This window comes from Scyliorhinus torazame, chromosome 4 (assembly GCF_047496885.1).
Source record: "Scyliorhinus torazame isolate Kashiwa2021f chromosome 4, sScyTor2.1, whole genome shotgun sequence".
In the NCBI taxonomy this organism is placed as follows: Eukaryota; Metazoa; Chordata; class Chondrichthyes; order Carcharhiniformes; family Scyliorhinidae; genus Scyliorhinus; species Scyliorhinus torazame.
Window position 1 is genome coordinate 118,865,310 of NC_092710.1, and position 19,170 is coordinate 118,884,479.

At 48.7% G+C, this 19,170-nt stretch overlaps 1 protein-coding gene across 2 annotated transcripts in view; it reads left to right on the forward strand.

The window, feature by feature from the left end:
• Positions 1–18,885, forward strand: part of LOC140410455 (cyclic GMP-AMP synthase-like) — a 42,692-nt gene extending 23,807 nt beyond the window's left edge. For both annotated transcript variants that reach the window (XM_072498560.1, XM_072498561.1), the window contains 3 exons: positions 12,730–12,999; positions 13,967–14,066; positions 17,412–18,885. In XM_072498560.1, coding sequence (XP_072354661.1) covers positions 12,730–12,999; positions 13,967–14,066; positions 17,412–17,760 — 719 coding nt within the window. In that variant the 3' untranslated portion in view covers positions 17,761–18,885. The remainder of the gene's footprint in view (positions 1–12,729; positions 13,000–13,966; positions 14,067–17,411) is intronic.
• Positions 18,886–19,170: the final 285 nt, after the last annotated feature.

Here is a 19,170-nt window from a genome sequence, read left to right on the forward strand (position 1 = left end):
ACGAGCATTCAGGTAAAGTACACTTATGTTGGCTTTTTTACCTCTGTTCTTAATCTTAACACCTCGATCAGTAACCTCTCCTAAGTTATATTTCCTCTTAACCTTTCTCCTAATTTTCCTTGTCGGCGAACCCACATCTTCCTGTAACAACCTGCCGCAGCGCTTACCATTAATGTTTTCACTTCCCGTTTTATTTCTTTTAGTATTCCTGGTCCTATTCACTGAGCTCCCCTCAGTCACTGTACCTTGTACTGTCGCCCTTTTTGATTTTTGACTATGGCTTCTCTGCCTTACACTTTCCCCCTTACTGCCTTTTATTTCTGTCCCTGTTTTACTACCTTCTAACTTCCTGCATCGGTTCCCATCCCCCTGCCACATTAGTTTAAACTCTCCCCAACAGCTCTAGCAAACACCCCCCGCATCGGTTCCAGTCCTGCCCAGGTGCAGACCGTCCGGTTTATACTGGTCCCACCTCCCCAGAATCGGTTCCAATGTCCCAGGAATTTGAATCCCTCCCTCTTGCACCATCTCTCGAGCCACGTATTCATCCTCTCTATCCTGACATTCCTACTCTGACTAGCTCGTGGCACTGGTAGCAATCCTGAGATTACTACCTTTGAGGTCCTACTTTTTAGTTTAACTCCTAGCTCCCTAAATTCAGCTTGTAGGACCTCGTCCCGTTTTGTACCTATATCGTTGGTGCCTATGTGCACCACGACAGCTGGCTGTTCACCCTCCCCCCCCCCCAGAATGTCCTGCAGCCGCTCCGAGACATCCTTGACCCTTGCACCAGGGAGGCAACATACCATCCTAGAGTCTGTCTATTCCCCTTACAATTGAGTCCCCTATCACTATAGCCCTGCCATTCTTCTTCCTGCCCAGCTGCGCAGCAGAGCCAACCACGGTGCCATGAACCTGGCTGCTGCTGCCTTCCCCTGGTGAGCCATCTCCCTCAACAGTATCCAAAGCGGTATATCTGTTTTGCAGGGAGATGACCGCAGAGGACACCTGCACTGCCTTCCTACTCTTGCTCTGTCTTTTGGTCACCCATTTACTATCTCCCTCAGTACCTTTCACCTGCGGTGTGACCAACTCGCTAAACGTGCTATCCACGACGTCCTCAGCATCACTCTTTGCTGTGTCTCACTCCTGCCTCTGCCTTCCCAGAGCACAGTGGAGGAAGGCGCAGGGGGCGACCTATGAGTATGGGGAAAAGGCTAGTCGGATGCTGGCACACCAGCTCCGTAAGAGGACGGCAGCGAGGGAAATAGGGGGAGTCAAAGATGGAAGGGGAGCCACGGTTCGGAGTGTGACGAAAATAAACGAGGTATTCAAGGCCTTTTATGAAGAGCTGCACAGATCCCAGCCCCCAGCGGGGGAAGAGGGGATGAGACGATTCCTAGACCAACTGGGATTCCCGAGGGTGGAGGAGCAAGAGGTGGCTGGTTTGGGGGCACCAATTGGGTTGGAGGAGCTGAGCAAGGGTTTGGGGAGCATGCAGGCGGGAAAGGCCCCGGGACCGGACGGGTTCCCGGTGGAGTTCTACAGGAAGTACGTAGACCTGTTGGCCCCGCTACTACTGAGGACCTTTAATGAGGCAAGAGAGGAGGGGACCCTGCCCCCGACAATGTCGGAAGCGACTATTTCTTTGATCCTAAAGCGGGACAAGGACCCACTGAAATGTGGATCGTACAGGCCGATCTCGCTCCTCAATGTGGATGCCAAGTTGCTGGCAAAAGTGCTGGCCAGGAGGATCGAGGACTGTGTCCCGGGGGTGATCCACGAGGACCAGACGGGATTTGTACAGGGCAGGCAATTAAACACCAATGTGCGGCGGCTCTTAAACGTGATAATGATGCCATCGGAGGAGGGAGAGGTGGAGATAGTGGCAGCTATGGGCGCGGAGAAGGCCTTTGACCGAGTAGAGTGGGAGTACCTCTGGGAGGTGCTGAGTAGGTTTGGGTTCGGGGGAGGGTTTATCAGTTGGGTTAAGCTCCTTTACAGAGCCCCGGTGGCGAGTGCAGTGACGAACCGGTGGAGGTCGGAGTACTTTCGGCTGTACCGAAGGACGAGGCAGGGGTGCCCCCTGTCCCCCCTGTTGTTTGCATTGGCGATCGAACCCTTGGCCATGTCATTGAGGGAATCTAGGAAATGGAGGGGGGTGGTTCGAGGGGGAGAAGAGCATCGGGTGTCGCTTTATGCGGATGACCTGCTGCTATACGTGGCGGACCCAATGGAGGGGATGGTGGAGGTCATGCAGACTCTAAGGGAGTTTGGGGAGTTTTCGGGCTATAAGCTCAATGTAGGGAAGAGTGAGCTTTTTGTACTGCAGGCAGGGGACCAAGAAAGAGGGATAGGGGACCTACCGCTGAGGAGGGCGGAGGGGAGCTTTCGGTATCTGGGGATCCAGATAGCCAGGAGTTGGGGGGCCCTACATAAACTGAATCTGACGAGGTTGGTGGAGCAAATGGAGGAGGACTTTAAAAGATGGGACATGTTACCGCTCTCGCTAGCGGGTAGAGTGCAGTCGGTCAAAATGGTGGCCCTTCCGAGGTTTCTGTTTGTGTTTCAGTGCCTTCCCATTGTGATCACCAAGGCCTTTTTCAAGAGAGTAGGTAGGAGCATTATGGGGTTTGTGTGGGTGAATAGGACCCCAAGGGTAAGGAGAGGGTTCCTGGAACGCAGTAGGGACCGAGGAGGGTTGGCGCTGCCAAACCTAGGGAGCTACTACTGGGCAGCAAATGTGGCGATGATCCGCAAGTGGGTGATGGAGGGAGAGGGGGCGGCATGGAAGAGGATGGAGATGGCGTCCTGTAAAGGAACGAGCCTGGGGGCGTTGGTGATGGCACCGCTGCCGCTCTCGCCGACAAGGTACACCACGAGCCCGGTGGTGGCGGCAACGCTAAGGATCTGGGGCCAGTGGAGACAACACAGGGGTACAATGGGAGCCTCGGTGTGGTCCCCGATCAGGGGGAACCACCGGTTTGTCCCGGGGAGGATGGACGGGGGGTTTCAGAGCTGGCATCGGGCGGGGATTAGAAGAATGGGGGACCTGTTCATTGACGGGACGTTTGCGAGCCTAGGAGCACTGGAGGAGAAGTTTGAGATACCCCCGGGAAATCCTTTTAGATATATGCAGGTGAGGGCATTTGTGAGGCGACAGGTGAGGGAATTCCCATTGCTCCCGGCACAAGAAATTCAAGACAGGGTGATCTCGGGTGTATGGGTCGGGGAGGGCAAGGTGTCGGCAATATACCAGGAGATGAAAGAAGAGGGGGAAGCGCTGGTAGAGGAGCTGAAAGGTAAATGGGAGGGGGAGCTGGGGGAGGAGATTGAGGAAGGTCTGTGGGCTGATGCCCAAGGTCGGGTTAATTCCTCCTCCTCATGTGCCAGGCTCAGCCTGATACAATTTAAGGTGGTCCACAGAGCGCACTTGACGGGAGCGAGGTTGAGCAGGTTCTGTGGGGTGGAGGACAGATGTGGAATGTGCTCAGGGAGCCCGGCGAAGCATGTCCATATGTTTTGGTCATGCCCGGCACTGGAGGGGCTCTGGAGAGGAGTGGCGGGAGCAATATCTCAGGTCGTGAAAGTCCGGGTCAAGCCAAGCTGGGGGCTAGCAATATTTGGAGTAGTGGACGAGCCGGGAGTGCAGGAGGCGAAAGAGGCCGGTATTCTGGCCTTTGCATCCCTAGTAGCCCGGCGACGGATCTTGCTGCTGGCGACGGATCTTGCTAATGTGGAAGGAGGCCTGGATAAACGACATGGCTGGGTTCATAAAGCTGGAGAGGATTAAGTTTGCCTTGCGAGGGTCTGCGCAGGGGTTCTACAGGCGGTGGCAACCGTTCCTAGACTATCTCGCGGAGTGTTAGAGGAAGGTCGGTCAGCAGCAGCAGCAACCTAAGCGGGGGGGGGGGGAACGTCCTGGGAGGGGGGGGGGAATGGGGGCTTACCTGGGAGGGTGGATGAGCAAGAGATAACATGAAGGATGGGGGAAACTGGAACGTGCGGGAGAGAGCCAGTGTACAAAGCTGTGTATCATATCGTTTTACCATGTATATATCTTGCTCTGTGCGATTTCTTGTTATTTTGTTACGAGGGGGGGGGTTTATTGTTTGTAAGGGTGAAAAATTGTGTTAAAAAAACTTTAATAAATATATATATTTTTTAAAAAGACAAGAGGAGAAATCAAAGAGTGAAGATGACATTGAAGTGCAATGATCAGAAATGATTTTTGATCAGATGGTTGAAAAAGAACAAGAACAGGTGGAGGATGAGGCGGATATTTTTAGTTCAGGAAAATTAGCGGAGTTACAACAGAAAGATATAGAAATAAAACGGATGTATCAGAAAGCATACACGGAAGAGGAATCTGAGTGTACACCAGAGTGTTATTACCGTTAAAGTGATGTCTTGATGAGTAAATGGAGACCTTTACATATGCAGGCGGATGAAAAGTGGGCAGACGTTCATCAAGTAGTATTGCCGGTAGGGTATAGAAAGGAGGTGTTGCGAGTTGCACATGAGGTACAAGTGGGAGGTCATTTGGGAATAAGGAAAACTCAAGCTAAAATCCAAAAGCATTTTTATTGGACTGGACTACATAACGATGTTGTTAAATTGTGTCAATCATGTCACACATGTCAAGTGATAGGGAAACCTCAAGCAGTGATAAAACCAGCATCCTTAATACCCATTCCAGCATTTGAGGAACCTTTTACAAGGGTCCAAATTGATTGCGTAGGACCGCTTCCTAAAACAAAAAGTGGGAATCAATATCTTTTGACTATAATGGATGTGTCTACTAGGTTTCCAGAGGCCATTCCAGTACGTAATATTACAGCTAAAAAGATTGTGGAGGAGTTACTTAAATTCTTTACTTGATATGGACTACCACAGAAATACAATCAGATTAAGGATCAAATTTTACCTCAAGGTTATTCAAAGAAGTTATGGATAGCTTAGGAATAAAACAATTTACGTCAACTGCGTATCATCCAGAATCGCAGGGAGCGTTAAAAAGGTGGCATCAGACATTAAAGACAATGTTGAGGGCTTATTGTCAAGATTATCCAGAGGATTGGGATAAAAGAATTCTATTTGTACTGTTTGCAATTAGTGATGCACCTTATGAATCAATCAAATTCAGTCCTTTTGAACTAATTTTTGGTCATGAGGTAAGAGGACCACTTAAATCGATTAAGGAAAATTGGTGAGTGAGAAATCGGAAATTACATTCTTGGATTACATGTCAAATTTCAGGGAACGATTAATTAGAGCAGGTGAATTGGCTCGACCACATTTAAAAGTTGCACAAAATGTGATGAAACGGGTAGCGGACAAGAAATCCAAAGTTTGTAGTTTTGCCAGTGGAGATAAAGTTTTAGTATTGTTACCAGTGGCAGGTGAACCTTTAAAAGCAAGGTTTTGTGGACCGTATCAGATTGAAAGGAAATTAAGTGACGTGAATTATGTGGTAAAAACACCAGATAGAAGGAAAACTCACCGAGTGTGTCATGTGAATATGTTTAAAAGGTACTTTGAAAGGGAAGGAGAGAAAAAGAAGGAGGTTTTAATGATTCTAACTCAAGTGACGAACCAAATCCAGATGACTAACGAGGATGTTCTTAAAAATTGGGATAAATTGTTGAGTTACCTTCCAGAGGAAAAACAAACTGACCTGAAAGAGTTATTGATATCACATGGGCATATTTGTAGAGATAAATTGGGAAGTACCAAAATGGCTATCCGTGATGTAGATGTGGGAAATGCTGTTCCAATCAAACAACATCCATACAGACTTAACCCTTTAAAATTGGTAGAGGTTAACAAAGAGATTGAGAATATGCTTAAAAATGGCATAATAGAAGTGGGTTGCAACCAATGGAGCTCACCCATAGTGATGGTACCTAAACCAGATGGTACCCAACGGTTGTGTGGACTATAGAAAGGTTAATGCAGTTACAAGAACGGACTCTTATCCTATCCCACGTTTGAAGAATTGCATTGAGAAAGCGGGACAATCAGCTTTTATTTCCAAACTGAATTTACTTAAAGGTTACTGGCAGGTACGTTTATCCGAAAGGGCGAAGGAGATTTCAGCTTTTGTGACTGCAGATGGTATATACCAATTCAAAGTTATGGCATTTGGCATGAAAAACGCCCCAGCGACATTTCAACGGTTAACTAACAAAGTTGTTTCAGGATTACCCAATTGTGTGGCATACATCGATGATCTGGTAATTTCAGCCAGACATGGAAAGAATATTTAAAACATCTGATGGAGTTATTTGATCGACTTCAGGAGGCAGGTTTGGTGATAAACCTAGCCAAAAGTGAATTTGGAAAAGCCCAAGTCACTTTCCTTGGCCACACAATTGGACAGGGTCGAATGGTCACAGGGGATGTGAAACCAACAGTTATTGAGGAATTTTCAATACCCTCGAGACAAAGGGAAATAATACGATTTCTTGTCATGAGTGGATTTGATTGAACATTTGTGCAAATTTTTGTAGCGTGATTGCTCCACTGATGGACTTGCTGAAGAACCGTTGAAAATGTAAATGGACAGCGGACTTTCAACAGGCATTTGACTGCCTGAAAGCTATGATAACCAATGCTCCTGTGTTGAAGAATTGCAAGGGACTCTGTGATCAGAATGAACTAAAGTATCTGACTTTAAAGATGTGGTAGTATGCATTAGGGGTCATGTGGGACTGTGAAGCCGTGATGTCATTGGCCGACAGATCCCGGGTCCTGGTTGGCCGTTGACCTCTAGTTCCGCCCTGAAGGCGGAGTATAAGAACCAGGAGTCCTCCCCCGCAGGCCAGTCTACTACTGAACTGCGGGGGAACAGTCACGCTTAATAAAGCCTCATCGACTTCACTCTATTCGTCTCTCGGAGTCTTTGTGCGCTACAATTTATTAAGCGTGCCTAAAGGACTATGGAGCTCAGGATCATCCCGGAATGCCTGAGGATCAGCCCCCACGCAGTGAACGCAGCAGCAGCTTTCAAGCACTGGCAGACTTGTTTCGAGGCCTACCTCAGAACGGCCCCCGGCCGGGTCACAGAAGACCAAAAACTACAGGTCCTGCACTCGAGGTTAAGCACGGAGATTTTCTCTCTCATCGAAGACGCAGAGGATTTCCAGATGGCGTTCGCAGCACTAAAAAGTCTCTATGTTCGCCCAGTAAACCAGACCTACGCTCGCTATCAACTCGCAACGAGACGGCAAAGTCCCGGAGAATCGATAGATGAATTCTACGCCGCGCTACTAATTTTGGGACGGGCCTGCAGCTGCCCGCCGGTGAACGCAAATGAACACACGGACATGTTAATGCGCGATGCTTTTGTGGCAGGTATGAACTCCTCCCAAATCCGCCAAAGACTTTTAGAAAAAGAGTCGCTAGGACTCTCAGAGGCACGGGCCCTAGCAGCCTCCTGGACGTGGCCGCGTGAAACGCCCGCGCCTACGGCCCCGACCGCGCGGCAGCCCATTGGGCTCCGTACGCACCCGTCGCGACAAACCCACCCCCCCGGACACCCCACAGGCTTGCGCGGTTCAAACGCCAAGTCGCACCGGGGGAGCCCGCTGCTATTTTTGCGGCCAGGCAAAACGCCCCCGGCAGCGCTGCCCGGCCCGCACAGCGATCTGTAAGAGCTGAGGGAAAAAGGGCCATTTCGCGGCAGTGTGCCGGTCCCGGGAGGTCGCCGCTGTCCCAGGAGAACAAGGAGCCCTGCACGCCTTTTATGCTCCCCAACCCCCCCAGCGCCCCATGTACGACCTGCAGGCGCAACCACTTTGGGTCCCGACCACCGCTCTCCCCGGAGAAGAGGGAGTTCTGCGCGTCTCTAACGCTCCCCAACTCCCCCCCCCCCCCCCCCCCCCCCCCGCGCCCCATGTATGACCCGCCGGCGCAACCACTTTGGGTCCCGGCCACCGCTGTCCCCAGAGAAGAGGGAGTCCTGCGTGTTCCTAACGCTCCCCAACCCCCCCAGCGCCCCATGTGCGACCCGCAGGTGCCGCCATTTTGGGTCCCGGCCACCACGAGGGGAGGAGGGGCGCCGCCATCTTGGACCACCCCAGACCTGTGCGATGCATGGGGGCGGCCATTTTGTCCACCCCCGCCGCCATCTTGTGACCCCCCCAGCCATGTGCGATGCATGGGGGCAGCCATCTTGTTCACCCCCGACGCCATCTTGGACGGCAACAACGGACCCCAGTGTCGACGGCTCCACGGAGTTCGAAGAAGACGCTCAACCATGACGATCACGTCTGGCTTCAATGACGCTGGACCTAGCTCGGCCCCGGACGCTCCAGACGACGACGACAACGGTGCTGATAAACGGGCACGAGACACCATGCCTGGTCGACCCCCGGGAGCATGGAGAGCTTTATCCACCCCGACACGGTAAGACGCTGTTCTTTGACCATCCGTCCCAGCGCACAAAAGATTTCCCTAGCTGCAGGATCCCACTCCGTACAGATCAAAGACTTCTGCATAGTTACCCTAACGGTGCAAGGGAGGGAGTTCAAAAACTACAGGCTCTACGTCCTTCCCCAACTCTGTGCCCCCACATTACTGGGATTAGACTTCCAGTGCAATCTGCAGAGCCTAACCTTCAAATTCGGCGGCCCAATACCCCCACTCACTATCTGCGGCCTCGCAACCCTCAAGGTTCAACCCCCATCCTTGTTTGCAAACCTCACCCCGGATTGCAAACCCGTCGCCACTAGGAGCAGACGGTACAGCGCCCAGGACCGGACCTTCATTCGGTCCGAAGTCCAGCGGCTACTGAGGGAAGGCATAATCCAGGCCAGCAATAGTCCCTGGAGAGCACAGGTGGTAGTAGTAAAGACAGGGGAGAAGCAAAGGATGGTCATAGACTATAGCCAGACCATCAACAGGCACACACAACTAGACGCGTACCCTCTCCCCCGCATATCCGACATGGTCAATCGGATTGCCCAATATAAGGTCTTCTCCACCGTGGACCTCAAGTCCGCCTACCATCAGCTCCCCATCCGCCCAAGTGACCGCAAGTACACAGCCTTCGAGGCAGACGGGCGATTATACCACTTCCTAAGGGTCCCATTTGGCGTCACAAACGAGAGATGGACCGAATGGTTGATCAACACGGGTTGCGGGCCACGTTCCCGTATCTCGACAATGTAACCATCTGCGGCCACGATCAGCAGGACCACGACGCCAACCTCCAAAAATTCCTCCAGACCGCTAAAGCCTTGAACCTCACGTACAACGAGGACAAGTGCGTTTTTAGCACAAACCGGCTAGCCATCCTGGGCTACGAAGTGCGCAATGGGATAATAGGCCCTGACCCCGAACGTATGCACTCCCTCATGGAATTTCCCCTCCCGCACTGCTCAAAAGCCCTAAAACGCTGCCTGGGGTTCTTTTCATACTACGCCCAGTGGGTCCCCCAGTATGCAGACAAGGCCCGCCCCCTAATTCAGACCACGACCTTCCCTCTGTCGACAGAGGCTTGCCAGGCCTTCAGCCGCATCAAAGCGGATATCGCAAAGGCCACGATGCGCGCCATCGACGTGTCCCTCCCCTTCCAGGTCGAGAGCGACGCCTCCGACGTAGCTCTAGCGGCCACCCTTAACCAAGCGGGCAGACCCGTGGCCTTTTTCTCCCGAACCCTCCACGCTTCAGAAATCCGCCACTCCTCAGTGGAAAAGGAAGCCCAAGCCATAGTGGAAGCGGTGCGACATTGGAGGCATTACCTGGCCGGCAGGAGATTCACTCTCCTCACGGACCAACGGTCGGTAGCCTTCATGTTCGATAATGCACAGCGGGGCAAAATCAAAAACGACAAGATCGTAAGGTGGAGGATTGAGCTCTCCACCTTCAACTACGAGATCTTGTATCGTCCCGGAAAGCTGAACGAGCCGTCCGATGCCCTATCCCGCGGCACATGTGCCAACGCACAAATTAACCGCCTCCAAACCCTCCACGAGGACCTCTGCCACCCGGGGGTCACTCGGTTCTACCACTTTATTAAGTCCCGCAACCTCCCATACTCTTTGGAGGAGGTCCGTACAGTCACAAGGAACTGCCACATCTGCGCAGAGTGCAAACCGCATTTTTTCAGGCCGGATGGTGCGCACCTGATTAAGGCTTCCCGCCCCTTTGAACGCCTCAGTCTGGATTTCAAAGGGCCCCTCCCCTCCACCGACCGCAACACATACTTCCTGAACGTGGTGGACGAGTACTCCCGCTTCCCATTCGCCATCCCCTGCCCTGACATGACCGCGGCCACAGTCATTAAAGCCCTGAACACCATATTCACACTGTTCGGTTGCCCCGCAGACGTCCACAGCGACAGGGGGTCCTCCTTCATGAGTGACGAGCTGCGCCAGTTCCTGCTCAGCAACGGTATAGCCTCGAGCAGGACGACCAGCTACAACCCCCGGGGGAACGGGCAAGTAGAGAGGGAGAACGGCACGGTCTGGAAGACCGTCCTACTGGCCCTACGGTCCAGGGACCTCCCAGTTTCACGGTGGCAGGAGGTCCTCCCGGACGCCCTCCACTCCATCCGGTCACTACTGTGTACTAGCACTAACCAAACGCCTCATGAGCGCCTCCTTGTCTTCCCCAGGAAGTCCTCCTCTGGAACGTCGCTGCCGACCTGGCTGGCGGCCCCAGGACCCATCTTGCTCCGAAAACATGTGCGGGCGCACAAGTCGGACCCGTTGGTCGAAATGGTTCACCTCCTTCACGCGAACCCGCAGTACGCTTACGTGGAGTACCCCGACGGCCGACAGGACACGGTCTCCCTGCGAGATCTGGCGCCCGCCGGCAACACACACACCCCCCCAACACCAATCACCCCCTCCCTGCCACCGGCGCACCCCGCGACCGCCACCTTCCCAGGAGGATCGGTCCTCCTCCCAGGCCCGACCAGGAGTGAAGCCCAAGCTGAAACCGTAAGGCTCCCGGAGACGACAACACCGGACAAGCACCACCACCACCACCGGGGCCGAGGCGATCGACACGGACGACCAGACCGCCCGACCGACTCGTGGCGTCGATCTAACACTACAATATGTGGGCTTTTAACGAGAACATTTTGTCTTTTTTCTCCTGACGATTACTGTAAATAGTTCGAAACAAAAACCTTGTACATACTGTAATAACATGCGAAAGTTTTCCTCCCAGGACCAGCCTTGTAAACCCTTACCACCATGCGAAGCATCACCCCGCCGGGTTCATTTTTAACAAGGGGTGAATGTGGTAGTATGCATTAGGGGTCATGTGGGACTGTGAAGCCGTGATGTCATTGGCCGACAGATCCCGGGTCCTGGTTGGCCGTTGACCTCATACTCCGCCTTCAGGGCGGAGCTAAAGAACCAGGAGTCCTCCCCCGCAGGCCAGTCTACTACTGAACTGCGGGGGAACAGTCACGCTTAATAAAGCCTCATCGACTTCACTCTATTCGTCTCTCGGAGTCTTTGTGCGCTACAAAAGAGAAATGCCGAGGCTTAGAGAAATGGACGGATCGTGCAGAGACCTTGTTCAAAGAGATTTTCAATCGATAAGGATTTCAGTTGGAGGAAGAAAAGAAAAATGGACTATATTGTTATATCTGTTTGCGTGTGTTGTCTTTGAAACAAAAAAACATATTTACTGTGTGCCTTTCTTAAAGGATAGTGAAAATGTGAAAAATGAAACCATCTTGAAGTTGATGGGGTTTTTTTCTGGGGGGGGAGGTGTCATGTGAGAGTACCTTTAAGAAATGGGTGTTTATAAATGGGTATGTATAAAGGTATCTGCAGTGTGAGTGCCTTTAAGAAATGCGTGTATATTACTGCAGTAATGTCAGAGAGTGGATGGAGCTGGGCTGTCTGTCAGCTTTTTACTTTCGTTTTAGGCTTTTTTCTGCAGGATGTGTTTTAGTTTCGTTTTCAGAGCTGGATAGCTGCAGTCACAGCCAGAACGTGTATGAATCTTTCTCTGTAATCTAAAGACTAAATCGATCCTGGTGATTTAAAACTAATAACAGTCGTGACTTTAACCTGATATATTTCTGGTAAAAGGTGTTTTAAGTATTTTTGATGTTAAAAGGAACGCTTAAAGGATTACTTAGTGTTGTATTCTTTGGGGGTTGTATTTGAATTAGAGTGGGTGGAGCTGGGCTGTCTATCAGCTTCTTACTTTCGTTTTAGGCTGTTTTCTGCAGGGTGTGTTTTAGTTTCGTTTTCAGAGCCGGATAGCTGCAGTCACAGCCAGAAAGTGTATGAATCTCTCTCTGTAATCTAAAGACACACAAATTGATCCTGGTGATTTAAAACTAATAACAGTAGTGACTTTAACCTGATGTGCTTCTGGTAAAAGGTGTTTTAAGTTTTATGGATGTTAAAAGGAAAGCTTAAAGGATTATTTAGTGTTGTATTCTTTGGGGGTTGTATTTGAATTACTGGTTGCTAAGATGTTCACTGTATGTTTTAAAAAGGTTAACTTGAGTTCATAGAATAAACATTGTTTTGCTTTATAAAATACTTTTCCATTTCTGCTGTAGAGTCGGCCGTGTGCTCCCCATACCACAATTTATTAAAAATTGTGGGTCAGGTGAACTCCATGATACACTTTGGGGTTCTCTAAACCCTGGCCCATAACATTCTTTTTGCCAAGATTATTCAGGATAGCCATTATTTACAGAACTATACAGGTTACAAAATGTAATTCTTTGAAACCCATTTTTGAAAGGACACAGCATAAAAGTGGAAAGGAAAAAGCCAGGAAGTCCTGCCGTGACCCTTCAGATTGAGGACAAGGAACTTGGGCCGATATCACTGGACATGGTTTTAGCTCTGGAGGTTCATTCACAGAGCTGGCCTAACCGCACCACCGATGGTCTGAAGATTGAAAATTGGTTGGGAAGGAAGGTCAGGAGGAATTTCAGAATGGAGCCTTTTTACCTTGTGCCAAAGCAGCCACTTGATGTGACACAAGGAGCACAAAGTCAATCACATAAAGGTATTTCTTTACCTGTTACACCCATCTCATTTTAATCTAACCGATATCAGGAAATACAGAAAAAAGTCACATATATACACACAGTACAACTGCTGTCCTACACACAGTAAGGCAATTCGCTATAAACACAATAAGGTAACATTTTCTTGAAATGAAATTAAAAAATGAAAATTGCTTATTGTCACAAGTAGGCTTCAATTGAAGTTACTGTGAAAAGCCCCTAGTCGCCACATTCCGGCGCCTGTTCGGGGAGGCTGGTACAGAATTGAATCCGCGCTGCTGGCCTTGCAAGCCAGTTGTTTAGCCCACTGTGCTAAATATACAAATAGTACCAGGTGATTAAATGTTTAAGGGGGAAAGTTTCCTCAGGTCCTCTCATACTCCCAGCTGAAACTTCACCAGAAACTATTTGGTATGCAAAGTGTTTGAACTGAAAGTTAGTGGGAAGAACTTCACCCAACATAAAACCACTCAGAACAAGTGGGTTGTGGATCTGGTATATGTCTTTCGTGAGAATATTACACCTCATGCAGGTAAGGTAAAGTCACCATAGTCCCACATGACCATAGGCTGCATTGCCCTTTGAGGGGGAGAGCTGACTGGTGGTGATTTAACCTGAGGATCACCACACCTCAGGCGAAGGGCAAGGTTGAGAAGACAGAGTTTTCATAAATAACCTCAGCCGGTGTGGGAATTGAACCCGCGGCGTTGCCCTTGCTCTGCGTCACGGACCAGCTGTCTAGCCAAGTGAGCTAAACCGGCCCCCATGCCTCATGCATATGCAGAGCTTATATAAATAAGAGTTGTCGTAGCGAGAGCTCTGTCCAGGGAGTATTGCAGAACACACTTACTGGGATTTACATCAGACTTCAGGGGAATGAATGGTGGAACAGGAAGGTTGTGAGTAGCAGAGCTAATACCACTTTGATCTGAACCTGAGCGTTTGACTATATTTTAATCATTACAGTAATGTGGCGGATTTCATTCTCACATATTGAGAAGAAGATACTCCTGAACCATGGTAACTTGAAGACTTGCTGTGAGAATGGATCATCTAAATGTTGCAGGTTAGAATTGTTGCCTACTGCTGTACCATGTAAATCCTGGTCTGCTCTCATCTACTTTCTTTCTCTCTCTCTCTGTGACACGAGTTTCATGATGTTAGCAGATAATATGCTTTACACAACCCCATGAAATTGTCTGCCCAGAGTGAATGATGGGGCGGGAGACCTCAGTATAACATGTCAGAGGATTGTCGATTAATGTCAGTTACAGAGTGGACAGCGAGGAACAGTGTCACGAAGCACGCTGAGTTTCCTATGAGGGTAACCTAATTTGGTCCACCGGTTCATAGGGGGTGCATACTTTTATTTTATTTTGGTGTGAGGAGACAAGTGAAACCCCAGTGCGAATAATCAGCTTAGTCATCGTGTAACAATTATTAAAGACTATTTATTAAAACATAGAAAAGACAAATACACATAATGTACCCCTTGTTCGAAAATATACCTACGATACCTGAACTCCGTAAACGTGCATGCCCATTTGGGTCACTGTCCGTGTGGAGTTCGTACCTTCTCTCCCTGTCTGCGTGGGTCTCACCCCACAGCCCAAAGATGTGCAGGATTGGTCACGCTAAATTGCCCCTTAATTGGAAAAAAATAATTGGAAACTCTAAATTTATTTAACATTCTTTTAAAAAAAAAAGAGTACATGCCCATTAACTCTGCTCCATTACCTGTTGCCAAGCCAGTTTCCTTTAATTTGCCTTTAATTCCATGGGCTTTAACTTTAGCTAACAGTCCCTTATGGGGAACGATATCAAGTGCCTTCTGGAATCCACATAAATAACATCCAGGTATATTCCCCTGTTCTCTACTTTAGTCACTTGGTCACAAAATTCAATCAGGCTTGTCAGGAATTCAGACAGGTTTGTCAGGTGTGAGCTGCCTTTTTCAAAACAATGTTGGCTCTCTCTGATCAATTTTCAAGGCCGTCCTATCCTCAGTTAGACTCTAGTAATTTCCCACCTGATGTCATACAAATTTGTCTACAATTCTCTGGAATTCCTCTTTCCACCTGTAGAAAGTCACAGGATAAGACTAAAGAAAGGGGCCGGGATTCTCCGAGCCGAAATCGCACTCAGCGGAGGGGGGGTGGTGGAGAATAGACCCGCGATCGGGTCCGACGCCTTCCTGCGATTCTCTGCGGACTGGAGAATCGCCGCCAGTTGACCGAGCGCAGTGCTTTAGCTGGCCATTGAAAGAGGTCCCCGCGGCGATTCTCCGCCGGCAACTGGCCGAGTTCCCGCTGGTGTGGTTCTAACATGGCTCCACCTGGCGGGCATGCGGAGTGGCGGCTGCCGCGGCTGCCCTGGTGGTGGGCGGGGGTATCTGTCACCGGATGGTCCTCCAGGACGGCCAGGGTTCCGATTGGGGGCCACCGATCGGCGGGCGCACGCAATCTGGGGGGCTCCTATATTGTTGGGGCCGGCTTGCTTTGTGGGTCCACCATGTTGCGCAGGGCCACCGCGCGCATGCGTGGACCCGTGGCCGGAAATACAGGGCCCCGTATCGGCAGCCGGAGCTGCACGGAGCACTCCGGCGCCCTGCTGGTCCCCTTCAGGCAAGTGAATCGCTGGGCCAAGGGGCCCGTTGACGCCGGCGTGAAATCCTCCGGTATTTACTCCGGCGTCAACACATAGCCGCCGTTTTGGAGAATCCCGCCCAGGGTTCCTGAATCAAGAGAACTTGGAAGATTCTAGTTAGGTTACCGGCAATGTTCTCACCCACGCACTCTTTATACCATTATCTTCTTCATTACTGAACTGGGTGAGGTTCCAAACTGGGAGCATGCATTTTTAGCTTGGTTCCCCAGCTGTGATGTCCTGTGTAGGGGTTCGGCCTCTTACACATCCCCAATTTTCAAGACTTTACCGTTAGCAGCCATGACTACACCTCTTTGACCACAGGTTTGGTTACCTGTCTTAATATTTTCTGATGTAACTTGGTGTCAAATTTTGTTCGATTATGCTTCTGTGAAGAACTTTGAGACATTTTAGTAAATTAAAGCTGTTATATAAATGTAGTTTGTTGCTGTGGAGACACTGACAGGTATAGTTTTGGACATACACACCCACACATGTTCTGACCATGCGGGTGTAGGCTTTTCAATCATGAGAATATAATAGACGAGCCTGATCCTTTACTCATCCAACATGAGCTCATACCCATCTTGATCATCAATAAGTGCCAGACAATGACTATCTTCAACAAAAGAGGATCTAACCATGGATTCTTGACATTCAATGGCATTACCATCGCTGAATCCCCCACTATCAACTTCCTGAGGGTTACCATTGATCAGAAACTTAACTGGACTAGCCATATTAATACTGTGGCTATCAGAACAGGTCAAAGGTAGGAATCCTGTGGCAAGTAACACATCTCCTGAGCTCCCAAAGCCTGTCCACCATCTACAAGGCACAAATCAGGCGGTTAATGGAATACTCTCCACTTTCCTGGATGAGTGCAGCTCTAACACCACTCAAGAACCTCAACATCATCCAGGGCAATGCTCCCCCTTCCACAAACATTCAAACTCTCCACCACTGACGAACAGTGGCAGGCATGTGTACCATCTATAAGATGCACTGCAGGAACTCATCAAGATTCCTTAGACAGCACCTTCCAAACCCACGACCACTACCATCTAGAAGGACAAGAGCAGCAGATATCTGGGAACCCCACCACCATTCTGACTTGGGAATATATTGCCAATCCTTCACTGTCACTGGGTCAAAACCCTGGAACTTCCTCCTGGAACACTCGTATGGTCAGAACATGTGTTGACATGATATGTCCAAAACTATACCTGTCAGTGCCTCTACGGCAACTTCCTCCCTAACAGCACTGTGGGTGTTCCTACAACTCAGGAACTGTAGCGGTTCAAGAAATCAACTCACCACCACCTTCTGAAGGGCAACTAGGGATGGGCAATAAATGCTGGTGTAGCCAGCGATGCCCACATCCTGTAAAGAAATAAATTTTAAAAAATACCACACTGCCTATTTACCCTCCTTGCCAGCTAAAGCACCAAATGATCCCAGATTCAATTTCATTGGATCAGTTGATGTCTACCTGAGCAGCAATAGGATGCTAATTTGGCTCTGTGCCTGGGACTGCTGGCACAGGTTACTGTCCAATTCACCTGCTGCAGTGAATGTAGACAAGGACATGATGGGGTTTAGCTTTGACCCTACGCGTGCCTAGGCTGATCTATGAAGAATGGTGCGTTGGGTGAGGGGCACAAATTGGCGCTTGTGGAACCATTATCCCCACGAGTCGGGGAAGAAGGGAACTAAGCTGCACAGAAAAAAGCAATGTGGACTGAAACCACTGTCATTTTCACAGGAAACCATGTCTGAAGCTTTTGAAAAACCTCATCCAAAAACTGAAGGCCAAGAACCCTCGCATCCTGGCAAGTGTCTGTTCATACCACGCAAAAACAACTCTACTCCATGCATGTGCCAAAAGACCCAAAGATGAAACGTGGTCCTTTGAAAACCTTGATATCTGCTTTCTTCAGCTGTTGGATGACTTTGTTGAATACCTTCAGGCCACCAACCTTCCTCATTTCTTCATCCCCACCTACAATCTCTTCCAACCTGGTTTATTTGATTCAAGATGTAGAGAAGTACTGCTGCGTCAGATTGAGACACAGAGAAACAATGGTTTCCTGATTTTCTCAGGGCCCAACTAACTGCACAAAAGTCATCCACGGTTCAGTCTGAGAGAAATATGGGTGGAAGGAGAAGTTGAGAAGGTTGTTTTGAAAAAAAAACATCCAGAATTTAGGGCAAAATTAATGAGGAATAGAGTACAAAAGCAAGGAAGTTATGATAAATATTTATAAATCCGCGACTGGAGAATTGTACTGAATTTTAGAAAGGCCTTGGTATGATGGAGATCACATTCTCTGCAGTTTTAGAATAAGGAAAGGTATAAGCAGCAGAAATTAATACATCAAGTATTTTAATTCAAAGTAGAATAAAACCACTTCAGCGAAAGGTGTTTCAAAAGTCAGCATTTGCTGCAAGAAACTTTAGCTGACCCCTGGATCATTAAGCCGTTCCAGACTAATGCGGGATAAGGAAGATCCTTGAATTGACAGCCTGTAAATTCTTTAAATTACCTTCTTGCAATTATAACCAAAAGCTTGACCGCGCGGGAAGGACCCTCTGAGATAGCAAAGAAAAATAAATTAACAAATTTCTTCCTAAGCTATATAACTTTTGACACTTAAGATAACACCATTCGGAATAGTGTCTATCTGAACATCTACATACCTAAGTAACTTGACACATTGAAAATAGACAGAAGTAGAAATATGTCCCAAACAACTCCCTGTCCAATCATATATCTTAGACACCTGACATTCAAGCAGACACTAAGATCATTAAAGCACATTGTTGATAAAACAACAAGCCTGACCATTTAGCTATAAGAAATTAGCCAGCATTAAGAGATAAGATAAGATTTCACTAAATAGGAGAAATTGTGTAAAAAGATGGGCATTTTCGCAGAACTGGTACCTCACTCTCTCTTGCTAAAGAGTGCAATCAAAGTTCTGTTATTCAGCTTGCCTCGTCAAAAAGACCATCATGGTTTTTGTAAGTGTGTTTCAATTAAACATCTTAGAAACGTATTAGAAATTGATATGAGATACTTTTGGATTTTCCATGTTTAGATATAACCTTCTCTTAGGGAAGTTAGCTTGTTAGCAGATAACAAAGGACTGTTAACTGATTTATATTTTTATTTCTGCAATTCTGTATGTATCAATTGAGAGTATTTTATAATAAAAATACTATTATTAGAAATTAAACTGCAGTTTTACTCTCAATAAGTTTTAGATCCTAGACACTCATTTAGGAAATCTTAAATGACAAGGATCCACAACCGACAGAGGTAGGAGGTTTTAGTTATGAGTGACGTATCTGAACTTCTTCCACGAGAAAGTAACTGAAATCTTGTTTGGTTTTTGAGACACAGAAAGGCAACCTCCCCCCGTGAGAACTATTCTGAGTCTTAGGAGAGAAACAGATTTCCCTCTTTTGGTGGCTTAACCTAATAATAGATTTGTAAGAAAATGCTTTCGGATCCGGAGTAC